The sequence below is a fragment of the Coptis chinensis genome, chromosome 3 (genome assembly GCF_015680905.1).
Source record: "Coptis chinensis isolate HL-2020 chromosome 3, ASM1568090v1, whole genome shotgun sequence".
NCBI lineage: Eukaryota > Viridiplantae > Streptophyta > Magnoliopsida > Ranunculales > Ranunculaceae > Coptis > Coptis chinensis.
This window is the reverse complement of record NC_141458.1, coordinates 95093055-95110446: the sequence shown is the minus strand read 5'-3', so window position 1 is coordinate 95110446 and position 17392 is coordinate 95093055. Positions and strand designations below refer to the sequence as shown.

At 36.6% G+C, this 17392-nt stretch overlaps 2 protein-coding genes and 1 non-coding gene across 3 annotated transcripts; all 3 read right to left on the bottom strand.

Annotated features, from left to right (window-relative positions):
* Nucleotides 1–567: 567 nt before the first annotated feature.
* Nucleotides 568–712, bottom strand: LOC147511822 (small nucleolar RNA snoR135). Its single transcript, XR_015219704.1, has one exon. It is a non-coding gene; the product is annotated as a small nucleolar RNA snoR135 (small nucleolar RNA).
* Nucleotides 713–4482: 3770 nt separating this feature from the next.
* Nucleotides 4483–11209, bottom strand: MKK6 (MAP kinase kinase 6). The gene is made up of 8 exons (XM_086603460.1): nucleotides 11035–11209; nucleotides 10882–10966; nucleotides 7807–7941; nucleotides 6660–6884; nucleotides 6398–6580; nucleotides 5986–6209; nucleotides 4959–5004; nucleotides 4483–4851 (listed from the first exon to the last, which is right to left on the bottom strand). Exons 1-8 carry the CDS (start codon nucleotides 11112–11114, stop codon nucleotides 4759–4761), a joined length of 1071 nt encoding a protein of 356 aa, XP_086459586.1. The 5' UTR covers nucleotides 11115–11209; the 3' UTR covers nucleotides 4483–4758.
* Nucleotides 11210–13131: 1922 nt separating this feature from the next.
* Nucleotides 13132–15894, bottom strand: LOC147511820 (profilin-1). The gene is made up of 3 exons (XM_086603459.1): nucleotides 15631–15894; nucleotides 14676–14813; nucleotides 13132–13539 (listed from the first exon to the last, which is right to left on the bottom strand). Exons 1-3 carry the CDS (start codon nucleotides 15751–15753, stop codon nucleotides 13405–13407), a joined length of 396 nt encoding a protein of 131 aa, XP_086459585.1. The 5' UTR covers nucleotides 15754–15894; the 3' UTR covers nucleotides 13132–13404.
* Between the last annotated feature and the right edge of the window lie 1498 nt (nucleotides 15895–17392).

Genomic DNA, 17392 nt, shown 5'->3' with positions numbered 1-17392 from the left:
AATCTTATCGAAAATTTGGTTTATCATCGATATTTAATGATATATCATAATATATAGTGGATTTTAACAATGGCCCATGCATAATATCGGCAAAGAACGCAATATCTCGACAATATACTTAGGGATTTTAAAAATGGATATATCCTCATATCGCGATACTTTGTCCTATGGTTAGGATACTTCAGAAGTTCAGAATGATAAAATCGAATAAAACAAAAAAGTTTCTCAAACTAAAATGGTGCAAATTAAAATTTCTGTAAAAATAACCCAAAATATAAAATATAAAATAAAAATACAATTAATATCAATGTAATGACCATTGGAGGCAAATTGGTGACAAAATTAGTGGGACAAGTAGAAAAATCATTCTCTACTCAAATCAACCTCCAAAAAAACACAATTCGTACTATGAGATCATCATTCCAAAACTTACATTAAGGATAATTAAATTTAGGGTTTGAATTAATTGGGCACCTTACAGAATACCTGTAGGGTATATCCGAAGCTATAAAACTCTCCCCTATAAAACATTCAAACCCCTTAATTTTATTTTAACAAATTATTTAAAGATGTGGGGAAAATGATTGTTGACAAATCAATTAGAAAAATGAAACTCAACTGCCCACCTTCCCCAAATAAATATTGCAGTAAACACTTTCGACGATAAGAGCATTGATTCAGGCACTTAGTCGATACACACAATCACTGCTTTCTTCTAAACATAATATAAAGAAAAAATAAAGAAAACTAGGTTTTACATTGAAACATTGAAACACAAACGCAGGAGGAGGAAAAAGGAACGATACGTGATACTGAAATTTAGAGACCCTATCAAAGTCGTTTTATAGTGAACCATGGAATTAGGGTTTGCACGGCCGAATTATTCTTATATTTCCGTAAGTACCCCTGGAGTCCTGAACTATATTACCAAAAGTGCCCCTGGGTTCGGTTTGTACCAGAAGTGCCCCTGCATCATATGTAAGCTTGTAGAAATATGGAAATACGGTTATTTACAAAACCAAATGGAGTCCTATTACTGAAGGACCATATTGTGTTGGGCAGACACAAAAAAAAAAACAATTATTACAAGTGTGTCATTGGTCCCAAAAAGTCTAAAAAAAACAAATATTAAGTGTGTCATTGGTCCCAAAAAGTTGAATTATAAAACCCCAAGCTTAAACGACCCGGCTAGGTCGTTCATTGTGCAAACCCAACAATGTGGTCACACCGTTTGAGACTTAGTCCAAACAATGTGGCCACATTGTTTGGACTAAGTCCCAAACGACTTGGCCACATCGTTTGAGATTTAGTCCAAACGGTGTGGCCATACCGGTCAAGAGGCTAAAAAACAGACTTTATATTTTTTCAAAGTTTAAATCCCAAACGGTATGGCCACATCGTTGGGGACTTAGTCCAAACGATGTGGCCACACCGTTGGGTTTGCACAATGAACGACCTAGCCGGGTCGTTTAAGCTTAGAGTTTTCGAATTCAATTTTTTGGGACCAATGGCACACTTATAATATTTGATTTTTTTTTTGACTTTTTGGGACCAATGGCACACTTGTAATAATTGTTTTTGTTTAGAGTCTGCCCAACACAATATGGGGTCTGTCAATAACAAATACCAACCAAAATCTAAGGTACGCCTGCTGCATCGGTACGCAGGCTCTTTGTCCAAGTTTTTTTTTGAGTCCTATTACTTACAGACCCCATATTGTGTTGGGCAGACTCCAAAAAAATACAATTATTACAAGTGTGTCATTGGTCCCAAAAAGTCAAAAAAAAACAATTATTACAAGTGTGTCATTGATCCCAAAAAATTGAATTCGAAAACTCAAAACTTAAACGACCGGCTAGGTCGTTTATTGTGCAAACCCAACGATATAGCCACACCGTTTTGACTAAGTCCCAAACGGTGTGGGCAAGTCGTTTGGACTAAATCTCCAACGATATGGCCATACACCGCCGACTTAAGTTCCAACGACTTGGCCATTACCCGTTTGGACTTAGTCCAAACGATGTGCCCACACCGGTCAAGAGGCCAAAAATATAACTTTATATTTTTTCAAAGTTCAAATCCCAAACGTTGTGGCCATATCGTTGGAGACTTAGTCCAAACGGTGTGGCTATATCGTTGGAGACTTAGTTCAAACGGTGTGGCCACACCGTTTGGGATTTGAACTTTAAAAAAATATAAAGTTCTGTTTCTTGGCCTCTTGACCGGTGTGGCCACATCGTTTGGACTAAGTCTCCAACGGTGTGGCCAAGTCGTTTGGAACTTAGTCCAAGCGGTGTAGCCATACTGTTGGGTTTGCACAATGAACGACTTAGCCGAGTCGTGTCAGTCAATAACAAATACCTTTTCTTTTTAGTCATATTTTTGGTAACCGGCTAGATAAGTTTAATGATAATTAATTAAGGTATTTGTTACTGCAGGACCCCAATTTGTGTTGGGCGGACTCCCAAAAAAAATGATTATTACAAGTGTGCCATTGGTTTCAAAAAATCCAAAAAAAAAATAATTATTACAAGTATGCCATTGATTCCCAAAAAATTGAATTCGAAACCCCAAACTTAAACGACCTGGCTAGATCGTTTGGACCAAGTCCCAAACGACTTGGCCACACCGTTTGGGACTTAGTCCAAACGACCCGGCCACACCGGTCAAGAGCCCAAAAATAGAACTTTGAATTTTTTTGAAGTTCAAATCCCAAACGACATGGCCACAATCGGCCGACCGAGTCCAAAACGATGTGGCCATGTCGTTTGAGATTTGGACTTATAAAAAAATGATCACACCGTTTGGACTAAGTCTCCAACGATATGGTCACACCGTTTGGACTTAGTTCAAAACGATGTGGCCATATCGTTGGGATTTGAATTTTGAAAAAATTCAAGTTCGCTTTTTGGGCTCTTGGACCGGTGTGGTCGGTCGTTTGGACTAAGTCCCAAACGGTGTGGCCAAGTCGGACTAAGACCCAAATGGTGTGGCCAAGTTGTTTGGGACTTAGTCCAAACGACCTAGCCGGATCGTTTAAGTTTGGGGTTTCAAATTCAATTTTTTTGGGACCAATGGCATATCTGTAATAATTGTTTTTTTTTTATTTTTTTAAACCAATGGCATACTTGTAATAATTGTTTTTTTTTGTGGGAGTCCGCCTAACACAAATTGGGGTCCGACAGCAATAGGACCCTTAATTAAACTAAAATCTAAGGTACGTCTGCTAATCAGGCTCTTTGTCCAAGTTTTTTTTTTAGTCATATTTTTTATAACAGGCTAGATAAGTTTAATGATAATTAATTAAAAAAAGCGAAAACATAATTTACAAATATTGGCAATTAAGGTATTGCTTGTTAACTTTGCAAATTTTGTGAACTAAACAGTGGACAATTCGAAGTACTTAATAGGTGTTCCACTTGCAAATGTCTGCCAAAAAAGAGATGGAAATGAGAATGAAACCGCAAGGTTAAAATTGCCGCGAAGTCTTAATTGGAGGGACTATGGTGGGGTGTTAGTGTAGCCCTTAAATCAACTCAACTAGGCAACTACACAGGCCCTTTGATAAGATTTTGCCAATTTTGGTTAAGGGTGGAATTTGAGCCGAAGGCTCGGAGTTTGGCTTGGGCTCGGTTCGTTTAAGCTCAACTCAAGCTCGCTCGTTTACTATATGAGCCGAGCTCGAGCTCAAATAAAAGATCGTGTAACAAATGAGTTTGATGAAGCTCGACTCGTTTAGTTCAAATAGCATATTTATAGTGTAAAATAATCCGAAATTCCTGAGCTCCTCGGCTTGGGTTTGGCTTGTTTAAGCTCGGCTCGAGCTCATTCGCTTCTTACTATATGAGCCGAGCTCGAGCTCAATTTAAAGCTCGTGTAATTAGCGAGCCGAACTTGAGCATGGTAAAGCTCGACTTGTTTAGCTCGAATTCCACCCTTAATTTTGGTGGTTGAGGGGTGAAAATTGTTATGGGTTGAAGGCTTCAAGCATGTACTTCTTTCCAGGCAAATGCAATTTCCTTTTATGCAGGGGGCCTATCCATACTTAAAGCTAGGCCCATACTACGCCCATAAAATTTTCACTTGGGACAGAAAAAGTCCAATCAAAAGAAATGGAACAGCACCAATGGCGACAAAAAAATCCTGCATCCAAGTGGAGGACTTCTTTGAAAGTCATAATTCCAACATACTTTTAACCAATCTCAAAATATCACCAATATATCTGATATATTGTCGATATATATTATTTTTTAGTACAATGATATAAATATATTCAATATATCTCAATTGAATATTGGATTCTTTTTTTCTCAATATATATCACAATTTCTAATATAATAATATATATCAACTGATATATACGATATAAATTATTAACTTTGACCAAATATTATTGACTTTGACCGATATATTTCCAATATAATCTATACTATTTCTAATATAATTGACAATATTTCTGATATATCAACATACAAAACAAAATTTTGACTGGTCAACAAAAAAACCGATATCTCTAATATTTTCAATATATCCGATATATATCAGTTTTTAGATACATCGAAATATTCACCAAATTCGATATTTTGGGCCTTGCTTTTAACATTGTGGCACACACAGACCTCAAAAAGCCTCAAATAAGAATGCAAAATATATAAAGATAAACTTATAAGGGCTGCTATTAAGATATAAGGCTTCCCATGACTGGATTGACATTGTGCATGGGCATGTAAATTACACTCAACATGATTACAAAGAAATTTATCTGGGAAAGTTTACAGGAGCTTCCAAGCCACCCACCAATATAGCGAGATCAATGTCTTTGTCCTCAAACTTTTTGATGAATGGATGACTCTGGATATACAACAGTAAGAATCAGTCATTCATATTTAAGACAAGCCAACTGAAAATAATATATAAGTAGTACGTGAATGTCAAGGGAAGGAAGAAACATTACTGACCAAAAGATCCAAAGATGACATTCTGTCTGTAGGTTCCTTCTGTATGCTGCGTCACATTTGAAAAAAGAAAACCAATTACCAAATGCAATTCAGAAACAAATAGTGTCACAGGTTAGCAAATTTTTCACACATATAGTGGTGAAAGAGGTTCTAGTAACACGCCAAACACATTACATGTCTGCAAAAGCGTTACAAAGAACACAAAAGTATAGAACAACTGCAAATTAATGATGCCATAGGTTAGCATACTTCTTGCTCGAATCTTTCAAGCAACAAAAAACATTATTAACACTGGAAAGTTCTAGCAAAACGCCAAACAAGAACTAATAATTCCATATAGAGGGTTAGAGATAACTAGATAAGTATAGAACCCCTCCTATTAAGCTACTAAACCCTCACTTGCTCCTAAATAGGTAACCAAAGGCATCAACAATTGATGATTTTTTTTTTTTTAAAAGCTGTCAATGTGTTTCAGAACTTTGAGTGATTTCTTTTTGTATAGTAATTGTGCCCCTCTGCAAAGGCTATATTAAAACAAGTAACAATTCAATACACAGATTATATTGACAATTAATACATTATCAATACCGAACTAAGTGACATGAAAATAAAACAGCAAACCGCGAATGTTGTTGCATTAGAGTTCACTTCTTGAACGTCAGAACATTTTAACCACATAAACAAGCCCCTATCTTTAACAACACCTCCTTTTCCTTCCTAATATATTTCATAGAACAATGACACTTGTCAAAAATTTAGATTAGTTGGTAGCACTCTGATACAGAACGCAGATGCATACAACGAATACTGACAGGCTCAAGTTAAAACTATCTTCAGTAACAAGTATATAAATAATGTGATCAATCTTGGAATTCTCGGTGTTAAATAAGGAAAGAAATATGGTTTACTAATTCGATTGCTTCAGAGTTCAGAATAAAAGAGTCCATATGGGAGTCATTTTGAAACAATATAAGAACACAGATGCTAGATACATTTAAGTTGTTGCATAGAAGAGCAAAACACATACCAAGCAGATATAAATGAACAAAACTCAGGTGAGAACTGGTCTGCTGGTGCAGATGGTGGTGGTTTTTCGACAATAGCTTCAAGAAGCTCATAAAAGCTTGGTGAATCTTGCTGTTCTTCAGATTGTATATACGGAAAACGTCCGATAGCACATTCAAGAATTACTAGGCCAAGACTCCAAATATCACTACTATAGTCATATGCACTTCCACTAATTCGTTCAGGCTGAAAGATTAAGTACAGACAGACCATTAGCCCCAATAAAGTACATCTAGTTATTGATGCACTGCCCATTACTGAGAATTAGCCGTTAATTCATCTTATGTTCCAAAGTTGACTATAGAAAATTGCCCCAGAAACAGTAAGAACAATAAAACAATAATCAAGGAAAGGAAGATGGTAATCCAACATACCGACATATAGTTATATGTGCCTACAAACGTATCCCGCTGACCCATAGAGCTACCGAGCATCGCACTGACCCCAAAATCAGTTATCTTTACTTCTCCTTTCTGATTTACCAACAAGTTTGACGGCTTTATATCCCTATGAATTACATGCCTTTCATTGTGCAAATACACAAGCCCCAATAAAACCTGGCATACACATATAGAAGTCACACTAAGAAAACCAAACTTCATTTCCAAGTGTCCAAAGATGCAGAAAGAGACTAACCTGCTTACAAACAACTGCAAGATATGGTTCAAGAATCGTTTTGACTTGCTTGATAATATATGCTAGAGATCCACGATCCATGTACTCTAAAACAAGATATATAACACCATTATGGTAGAAAGAGTGGTAACAAACCACTACATGTGAACACTGTGATGCTTGATTTATTTTCAGTTCTTGAACTATTTGCTTGCGAACATCTTCTTGAATATTCATCTGGATAGCCTGCATAACAAAAAAATCAGCCAGCATTGAATCCCAGGAAGCATATTATAAAAGTCTAAGGCGAAGTGTCAAGTCTTTTGGAAGTCCCCAGCAAGGACTAGTGCGACTTTTAAAATTTTCAGCTTAGTCTACTTCTTTAAAAATTTAGGGACAGGTTTGCAAATCTATGGGAAGCACCACGTATTGATGGCATATCGTCACAAACTAGATCATCTTGTTCTCCATCTTTGCAAATATAAATGTTATCCTATTATCACCACGGATTGAACGACTAAAAAATTTTAGCTCCTGAAAATGTTTCATAGCTTCTGTCCAACTTACTTGGGAACCTTTATAGATTTTCTTGTTATTTTCCAAAGACAAAAACTTGGAACTCTGCTAGCCAAAGTTTATAATCTACAATTCTACCAAAGTAGTTTACAACTTTTTCTTTGCCCTCCCAAAATGATTAGTTGATTAGATATAGTTTTCTTCACAAAAACTTTTACAAGATCCTCATAATTTGTAATGGAAGAACAGTTAGATAATTCACGGCAACTGGAAACAATACAATCAGCCAATCTGGCTGTTTATGGAACACTAACTAGAAATTTAAGAAAGTTGAGTTGACATGTCAGAATAGTGCTCCTAGATAACATTTACACCTATAAAGACAGTCCTAAACACACCTGGTAACTCCAAAAAAAACAAAATTCAAAAACAAAAACAAAAACAAAAACAAAAAACGTAGAGAAAAAAAATGCTTAGTTAACTTGCCGTTGTACATTTATCTAACCACCAATATGCTGGATCATGAAAAGTAACAACTAAAATGAGAAAGCCAGAGAACAATGAAAAATCAATTCCAATTCCACGTTGCAATATAAGGATTAGACAACAACAGGGAAATCAAACAAAACTCTCCAATGTATATTATTATTACCTTCAAAGCAAACAATCTTCCGACCCATTTATGTCGAACAAGTTGAACAACTCCTCCACTACCCTTCCCTATGACTTTAATGGCCTCAAGGTCTTCCAGTAAGAACTGGAAGTCAGGATCTTTAGCATCTGAAGACTGCAATGAAAAAGAAAACAAGAAAACAATGAGTAATCAAGCATGTTATATATACTAAGCAATTAAACAATGCAGAACCCAATAATAGTACAACTTCGATACAAGTGAAAATAATACAGCTTTCTGTCATGACTTTTTATGGTAGACAGCATGCATGAAACAAAAACATTAAGTTGAGTATACTAGAATGCATTATAAGATGCGCAAGGAGATTGGTGAGCCATTTACTGTGAAACTGGTAAGAAAAAATAAACATCGAGCTCAACAAACTTTTGGTCTTTGGCTAAAACATCTCAGTTTGTCAATCATTTGAACGAAATCTATTGCATAGCAGGATTTTTTTACTTATATATTAGGATTTCTTTTTCTTTTCAATGTTGGCTGGTTAATTCTCCATATGTTCAATTTGACTCACAAAAGACTTGTCACGAGCAAGTGCCTCCAAATTTTACTTGAATCCATTTGTCTTTTATCTATGACATATTTAAAACAATTCTCACAGAAACTTGTAGAGAGAAATTATCAATTGATTTTCATAGTCCCTTTTGTCAAATTTGAGATGTCTGTGTTCTGGTTCTTTAAAGTAATCCAACTGTGATTTACATGGTGTTAGAACTTGGAGCTAATATTTATCCAAACACCATTAAATCATAGAAGGACTTACCCTTGTGATGCATACGCACCGCAACAGGGATAAATTTAAAGTTTGCAACCACAAGCACCACAAGTCCGCAACAGGGACAAAATTAGCCTTTGAGAAAACGTGTAGAAATCTAATTAAATTTCAACAACTTTTTCTTTACCTGTTCCAAATTGGTTGACTCGCTATTGGAGTTCCTTTCTTACAGTTTATTATATATCCTATAGTAACTTTTAGCATCTAAGCAATAGTTACTTTTTAAGCAAATTAATGTGATGGACATAGGTTGGTTTCCCGTCGAGCATCAGTGTGCTCACACTCAGCTCATATTGCACCACAAGCAAGCCAGAATTGACCTGAGCCCGAGGACTTGGTTCTGTAACCACTATAGGATGGCCTGCAAGCCGAGGCCAATCAAACTTTAGTATGATCAGGCTTGACTCACTTTCCAAACGAGCCCCAAATTATGTTCAGACTTGGTCCGTACCATAACATGAGCCAAGATTGAGCAAGCCAAGCTCGCGTAGCTTGATTTGTTTACCAGTGCACCAGATTGAGGAGGAAATTAATACAAATTTACAAGAAACAATTTGATGGTACGGAAGACTGTGTATCATTTAATCATCTAGATACGCGGAAACAATACGGGTAGGGGGAATTATGAAACCAACTACTGCATAGTTTTAAATTGCTAAGTTCGAGAAAATTGAGTCCTAACCTGAAGATGTGTTTAAAGTTTAAACTGACCTCTAAACTTCAGAATATATACCATACTTCCATGCATATTCTAGGTCCAACATAGATTGCATTATCTAATATGTCTTTTAGGTCAATCCCTTCTTTTACCTTCATACTTAAATGATGCTAAAAGAAGAGATTGTAACCCTTCTGCAGGGATGTCAGTCCATAAAAGTTAATAGAATAAAGACAGGTTCCGTGGAAGTTCTCCCCAAATGCAAATTTCCTGGCCTCTATGCAATATCAAGAAAAAAAGTAGTGCTCAATCCAGAATCATGGCAAGTGGCGCGGGAGAGCTAACGTGGTATTTCAGCTTTTAAGAGACACTTCAATGACTACAGGATGAATGTGAATATCTTATTGAGTAGGGTAGGTAAACACCCAATTCTGGATAGGAGGGATATGGTAGAAAGATCTGGGCCATATGAAAGAATATCTCCTTACTTTCCTATCGTTGTACACCACTTTTTAAAGCTTCTAAATGTTTTCTTTCAATTCCACAATCACAAAATTAATGCATGCTTCAGTTTTCGAAGCTCTTACGAAAGCTTTCCATGACTGGCAAATTACAATCTTGAAAAGGGTAGCTTACCTCATTAATATGTGCTCTTTGTGGACTGCCGGCATCACAAAGGGGAATGGGGGGCTTTTACAGTGACCCACATCAAAATTAAGCAGCTCTTTTACCATTGGCCTTATTTTAAACTAGAGGAGTTTCTTTTAAGTTTTACTTTTCAAAAAGGAAATGCAAGACATACCCAAGGGGTCACAAACATACATAAGAATCTTGTGAAAGTGAGTAAGTTGTGGGCATATCTGACAACAAAAAAAAGCAGGCTACACTTACGCACTGAAGTTTCGATTTTGACTACTAACCTTTACAAGTTACTAGTCTAAAAAACACTGGTCTAGATCTAGTTGTTGAGTTCTCTGTATGCATGTGACTTAGTTGTTTCTTTGAATTAACAAATCCAGAGTTTTACCATAGAAACCTAAAATCGTCCAACTTGGGAGGCATATTTGGGACCCTAGTCCGATTCCCATTATCACCAGCACTGCCCCAAATATTATGAGTTTTTCAAATTTATTTAATCCACCCTCCCTGCTCCCGTTCTCGTTAACAACCCTTCTCTACTTACTAACGTTCAAACTGTGTCAAGTAATTACCCTTAATTCACTCTTTGCTTGGATTTCAAATTCAAGACAGGAGTCATCAGGTAGATTATCAAACCCTATCCCTCGGTATTTTACTACGCGTTCCCTTTCTATATAGATTAGAACAATATTTTGTCAACAAAAAAAAGGTCAAACTTCTTCAATACCTATGTTTTTTCATTCCATCTGTGCACTTGTTACATTCATGGCAGAGAAGCAATGCCTTATCAAATCATATGTGCAACAATATATACACTAAATTAACTAGGTACACCAATCAATCTAAGCAGAACAAACCTAAATATTCATTTTGCACAACCACCACATATCGCTTACTTATAAATTATATCGGTTAAGTGTTATTTCCCAAGTACAAATTCAAACAGAAGGTGAAATTTTGAACTTACAAAAGTTCCTTTCTCTCCTGAGATGAGCCTCAACCCTTTCTGATTCAATAACAGATCACCATCCTGAAACGTTCCACTCGCAGTCCTGAATAACAAAACTTAATAAATAAATAAAACAATGCAATACAGTAAAAAAAAAAAAAAAAAAACTACAAGAAATTAGTAATTGGTGTTTCTTGAGAAGGGACAGATAGTTTGAGCTGTTTTGGATTCATAGGTTTCTTGCTCTTCATGATTTTTTCTAGGGTTTATTTTGTGAGGGTTTTTATTGGTGAAGTATTTGAGTGTTTGAAAGTGTGAAAAGAGAAAAGAAAGAATAGAAAGAATAGAAAAACGTTTCTTGTTCTCTTCTCTTTTTATGTACAAGAAGACAAAATTTCAAAATTTGATGACCGCGAAAAACTATTTCCAAGTGTAAGGCATGTAACCGTTACATTTGGCTTGGGCCAGTTTAAAAGGGTGACACTTCATCCGACCCGACTATAAAAGACCCCAAATAGTTCGTCAAGGAGTGGCCCGTTTTACTTTTTGTTTTTTTGTTGCCTCACTAATCACTACTATCCTTTGATTATTCCCTTGTTTTGAACTCGGGCATCTTTAGTGCCATTCTAAAAAGTGGACTTCAAAGTATTCATTTTGATCTTGCCGAAGCACTTTCAATTGCGCGTTGCTGACTTCTAGCATTTTTCATTATTGAAATCTAATCGTTGTTCATTAGATATGTCTCAGAGCATCTATTAGTCTCAGATAATTTATATTTTCGTTCGTCTTTTGATATGTGTTTTGTCTTCTAGAACTTTCGACTTTCAGTTACCATCCTTTGATAGCAGGTCTTTTGCTACGTGTTTGTCTTTTGATATAAGTTTTAACTTACTCATATCAGGCCGTTGATTTGCTTAATCAAACATCATCTTGTGCTGTTGTGCATGCTACCAAAAAAAAAAATTGTTTTAATACAATGAAATATTAGGTCGGAACATCTATCGCAGATGGTAGAAATGGAAACCCTGCAACCTCACAAGTCACAATTACACAACAGAAAATGAAAATCCACTTTTGACATTTGTTACATCACATTCAGTTCTACCGAAAAGGTAGATTTTTTTTGGTGAAGTTGTTGCCAACTTGCCGTACCTTCCGTGGTAAATCTCCGATTTCTTAAAGATGTAGAAACTAGAAAGCACAATAGCAGAAGTCCACAATGGCATTCCCATTGATTCAGCTGGTCTTTTGGAAAACAAAGGGATTGAGTCCCATTATCGTGCTCGGTTTAATCAAGGCACTTCACTTCTTCTGAGTTTCAGGAGTTGGGCCGCACACACTAGTACTTCAATGTTCAATTGACAGCGAATAAACCCAACTTTGAATCAGGTTGCGCTTTCTATCTTCATCTCTTTGGGTTGGGTTTATACATACATGAAGCCAGACAAAACTTGGGAATTGGGATGGAATCAGTTTGGAAATTTGGATTATTGGGATAGACTTTCAAAACCAAAATGCAAGACACCCAGACCTGGGTTTAGTGAACTTGTATCTGGTATTGGGCACAAGATAAATTCGTCAACTGAGTTGGGCACTGGCTGAAGTTGCACATCTGCCCGTGTTGCACCCCTTAGACATGACCATGTTTTCATGCAGTAAACTTCTCCGATAAATGATTGTATAATATACAAATCAAACGTTCAAAACAAAACAGATGCTATTTGACAGCTCGGAATCTAGAATACAATTCTAAAAGGTGCTGAGTTGTAGCAGACTAGCAGTTGAAAACAGAATCTGCATTACAAACCTGTCAATGGGAATCGAGTTCAGCCATCCAATGAACGTGCATACAGACTACTACCAAAACTCAATTGGCCTATGAGATGCTATTAGCACATTGAAATATTGGTGGAAAGAGGTGTTTTGTACATGCTTCTGAATATGAACAGGATGCTATCCCATGAGTTATCATGATTGGTCGCACAAGCCATAACCTTGTGAATAACTTATTCATTCATGCCAAATTAAGTCCACAAAGAATATCCCTACAATTAGAAAAGGCTGATTATTGTTTTTATGGCGTAAAGATCTAGTAATTCATATCCCAGGTAGAGAAATTAAACCTATTAGCTGACGGAAGTACTTCAAAGTTCAAACGGAAAAAATTCGAGTAAATTCCATCCCGCACTCAAGTAACAAGATACTGATTTCTAAGACATAGAGACTATAAGAGCTTATACGAGGACAAACCCATTCAAACAAATCCACTCAAAGAAATTAAAGAGTCTTACTAGATAAATAGGTATCTCACACCTTTGAAAATCATAGCAACCTCTTCAACAAATATGTATACAGAAATATAAAATGGTGAAGAGATCATATCTATCACCTTCCACGCATCAAATACCTATTGTTCCAACACAGACTCCCATTCGTATAAGTGTTTTCACTGCAACCATTCCAACAACAGGTAGGTAGACAAGCACATGGACAGGAAGACAGCAAACATCATAAAAGGGTGACTAATGCATACGGATATGACTAAAGACCCTGTTCAATGAGATAATCACCAAGCCTCTCGACTATCATGTTGCACTGGCCAGGAGTCAGGGGCTCATCATAAACACCTATAATCATGGCCTGATTGGTCTTCTTGATAGTAACACCACCAGATCCCTGTAGGCAAAAAATAATTCTGAGTGAAAAGGCACATCCCAGTTAAAAGACCATAACTATTACATCAAGAATATGGGAACACATCTGAACCCTGGTTCAAACAGGTTGATTGCGAGTCATACCAGCTAATGCCACTAAGAAATGTAGATTATTCTCAAAAAATTATTTTTAAATCAAATTCAAGCTGAAGCCACCAATTTAACATGTCAGGTTTAGTTTCCTACAACTCAGACTTGAGAAAGTGTTAAAAGTCCTCTCACACAGTAAGAACTACTAGCTACTAATAGGTTTATCCCATCTTAGGAGTTGAGTAAAACTGGCTATTTTCCTAGTATGGGAACACCTAAAATAGTACCATAGGATATTGTACAACAATATTGATATAAACTTGCTCATCATTTTGCATCCTTTTCCCGAATCTGATACCAGACCTTTTGAACATAAAAGAGCAATACAAAATTCAATGCTACTTCTCACCATTGTCACTCGTCATGCTTTTATTAAATTTCCCTTATTGTCACGTCATGTTCGGACGCATTATAACTTCCATTATATAAGAAGACTGGCATCATATCCCTCGCTTAGTCTACAATGATATCAAGGAGAACAAAGGAATACACTGAAATCCAACATCTTGGTTCCCCAAATATTAAGATTACCGATAAAAAAAAAAGATTACTGATCCAGATGCTTTAAGCTTGGATAATAAAGAGTCCAAATTTTTTAAATAGCTTCAATGGAGTCTGCCTAATCAATGGACATACTACCAAGTGATCCTTAAACTGGGACCGCTCATATGGACATCAACTTCAGTGGAATAGTGAAGTTTTTGGTTTTTGAATAACAAACATACTATCCTAAAAGTCTAATTACATGTTCATCCAAACTGAAGACTTTTATTAACCTATCACGATGTCCATGGATGGGATGTCTATGGATGGTGCTGTTTACAGACAAAATTATTTAATCTGACACTTTGCTCTGATTAAACATCAATTATACACAACTTACAGTGGAAAGATATAAGAGAAACACATCATATAACATCTAAGTATCTAACATACTGAAATATACATGCAAAAGTCAAACTAATTTCATATAAACTTCAGTTAAAAGGGATAGAAGAGAGCAATTACCTTCTTCCCTCGAATGACAGCTCCAGCCTCACCTTGGATCACCATATACTTTGTTCCACCGAGGTATAAGCCAGTTGGTGCAAGCGATCCAGGTTCATTGAAGTCATTCATGATCCCAGTTATCTCTTCAGGTTTAAACTACACAAGCACATCAATACAGGCAATGAATAAGAGATTGCGAGCAACAAAGAGCCATGTAATAGCAAAGCATATAGTATTCTGGTGTGAGAATGTGATACACATGATTGTATCAACGCGTGAATAACATAATATGGATAGAACTACTCAAAATAATAAAGATCACAAGTGTAAAGAATAACATAATATGGATAGAACTACTCCAGAACTTTCAAGTGGGATTTGGATTATTAGTGTCTCCATTTGTTGAAAGAGTGGTCCCTTTTAAATAATATATTTCCCGTAAAAGTTTCAATCACTTGCTTTCGTTTTATATTTCTCCATTTTCATACAAAGATTTCCAGAGACAATACATGACGACACCACACTGAATCACATACCCTTCCCTAAAGTAGTAAACAGAAACAATTTCTATTAAAATAACCACAATAACCACTCTTAGCATTATCACAATAACCACAAGCCATTCAAGTGAACAACGGCGCTGAGTTTCCAGTGGTCGAACGCCTATCAATCGCAATAGATATCGATTGGTACCCAATCACTAGCTCAATAATCAATCCCATCTCTCAAATCAGTAAAAAAATAAACATAAATAAGGCCAGATCTCCCTGGCCTTTCATTCATTTTACACATACCGAGCTGCCTCGAAAACTAACACCCAGCTAAACCATACTAGATTGAACATATTTCCAACTCTAAACTCAAAATACAAAAAAACCCTCATTTATTCCCAATACCAAACACAAATCAACAATACCCATCTCCAAAAAAACCATTTTTCCAAAAAATAATAATAAAAAAAAAAGTTGGATACCTGAGGGAAGTTATCGCTTTGAGCCCAAACACTACCATCTTGTCCAATGATAGCAGCAGAAGTGAGATGATTGCCTTCAATATCACACATCAAATGATCATCAACGTAAGTTTGCCACGACATCTTCTTCGATTGAATGAGTGACCGATTGAGTTTTTTGTTTTCTTTTTCTGTCTGAGATTTTCTGCGTTTATTTTAAAAAAGAGATAGCGTCAAAACTACGAAAAGAAAAAATAATTAAGGTCGGTCATGCACTCATGCCATGTTCCAAGCTGGGGTGGGCTTCAAAAAGCTAAATGGGCACCCCCAAAGGCCCAAACACCATGGGCCCAAATATAACACCTTTCGTCCTTTTCACTTCTATCACTAATCATCCAATGCAAAATTCCATCCACACCTCTATCCCCAGCCTTTACAGACACTTACGGTAATGGCCTGACAGGCTTTAAAAATACTTGTTAGGCAGTTTATTAGCATATCTTATAGTTCTACTTTAAGTTATTGTCAATCTTGGGAACGGCTGTAGCATTTTTTTTTTTTTTAAGTTTAATTTTATTAATGGGGTCAAGTGCAATGCACAATTACAAAAAGTGAGTGAGTTCCTCACACTATAGGAAAAGAACTACACATTTGTACCCTTACTGGAACCTCAAAACAAGTTACCTCCCTACTAGAACTACCTCCCAAGTATAACTCCAGGCCAGCCCAGCACCATGTCTTTGAAAACATAATTTCTTCTCTGTCCAGATATAGACATCCAATACCACAAGGTACCTTTCACTTCCAAGATAGTTCCCTGCATAGAAAGTTCCCGGTTCTTGAAGACATGGTTGTTTCTCCTTTTCCAGATGACCCAGATCACCACATAAGGGAGTAACTGCCACACTTTGTTACCAAAGTTACTCCTATTTCTTCTCAGCCATCGTTGCAGCAACTCTTGTATTGAGTCAGCTTGTGCTAGCACAGGGAATGCCCTCATTACCGGTTCCATCAGTTTTGCCCAAAACTTCAAGTGCAAAAGAGCAATGCAAAAACAAGTGTGTTATGGTTTCATCATGCAAATTACACATCGAACATGTGGGAGATATCATAGTTCCTCTATGAATAAGTGCGTTGGCTGTTAGCGTGCGTCCATGAATTGCCCCCCAGAAGAAGAATTTCACCTTTAAAGTTATTGGAATTTTCCACACCAATTTAACTGGGAAGGGGTTAGTGACTTGCTCCTCATTACTACCATGTTCGCTCAAAGTGGTATAAAAGACTTCACTGTAAATATACCATTCTTTGACCCAATCCATACACACTTATCTATCTGTTCATCGAGTCTCACCTGTTCAAGTGCTAGAGTCAAGTTTGCATATTGTTGCGCCTCCTAATCATTAGCTTGTCTTCTAAGAAACATGTTTCATACCAATTGATTGTTGTCAATGCAAGCAAACTCGTTAATAAAACCTCTCTTCCTTGTAGACGCTTGGAATACCAGTGGGAATTTTTCAGCCAATGGTTTATCTCCAACCCAAGTATCCAACCAAAAAAGACATCTCTGACCATTACACACTTTGAAGACGACATTACTCGTAAAGTCGGGAAAGACGTTAAGTATACCTCTCCAGAGACTACATCCATATGATTGCGATGTCGGATTTGGCCACCACCCATGTTCTCCATTACCATATTTGGCAATAATCACCTCTCGCCACAAAGAGTTGTTCTCGGTAATATATCTCCATAACCACCTGCCTAGTAATGCTCGGTTCATTAT

Coding starts and splice junctions, on each gene's coding strand:
- LOC147511820 (XM_086603459.1), bottom strand. CDS start 15,753: ATGTCGTGGCAAACTTACGTTGATGATCATTTGATGTGTGATATTGAA. Junction 14,814..15,630: donor AAAGCGATAACTTCCCTCAG/GTATCCAACTTT, acceptor GTGCTTGTGTAG/TTTAAACCTGAAGAGATAAC. Junction 13,540..14,675: donor CTGTCATTCGAGGGAAGAAG/GTAATTGCTCTC, acceptor TTTTGCCTACAG/GGATCTGGTGGTGTTACTAT.
- MKK6 (XM_086603460.1), bottom strand. CDS start 11,114: ATGAAGAGCAAGAAACCTATGAATCCAAAACAGCTCAAACTATCTGTC. Junction 10,967..11,034: donor ACACCAATTACTAATTTCTT/GTAGTTTTTTTT, acceptor TTTGTTATTCAG/GACTGCGAGTGGAACGTTTC. Junction 6,885..7,806: donor GAAGATTGTTTGCTTTGAAG/GTAATAATAATA, acceptor TTTGTTATGCAG/GCTATCCAGATGAATATTCA.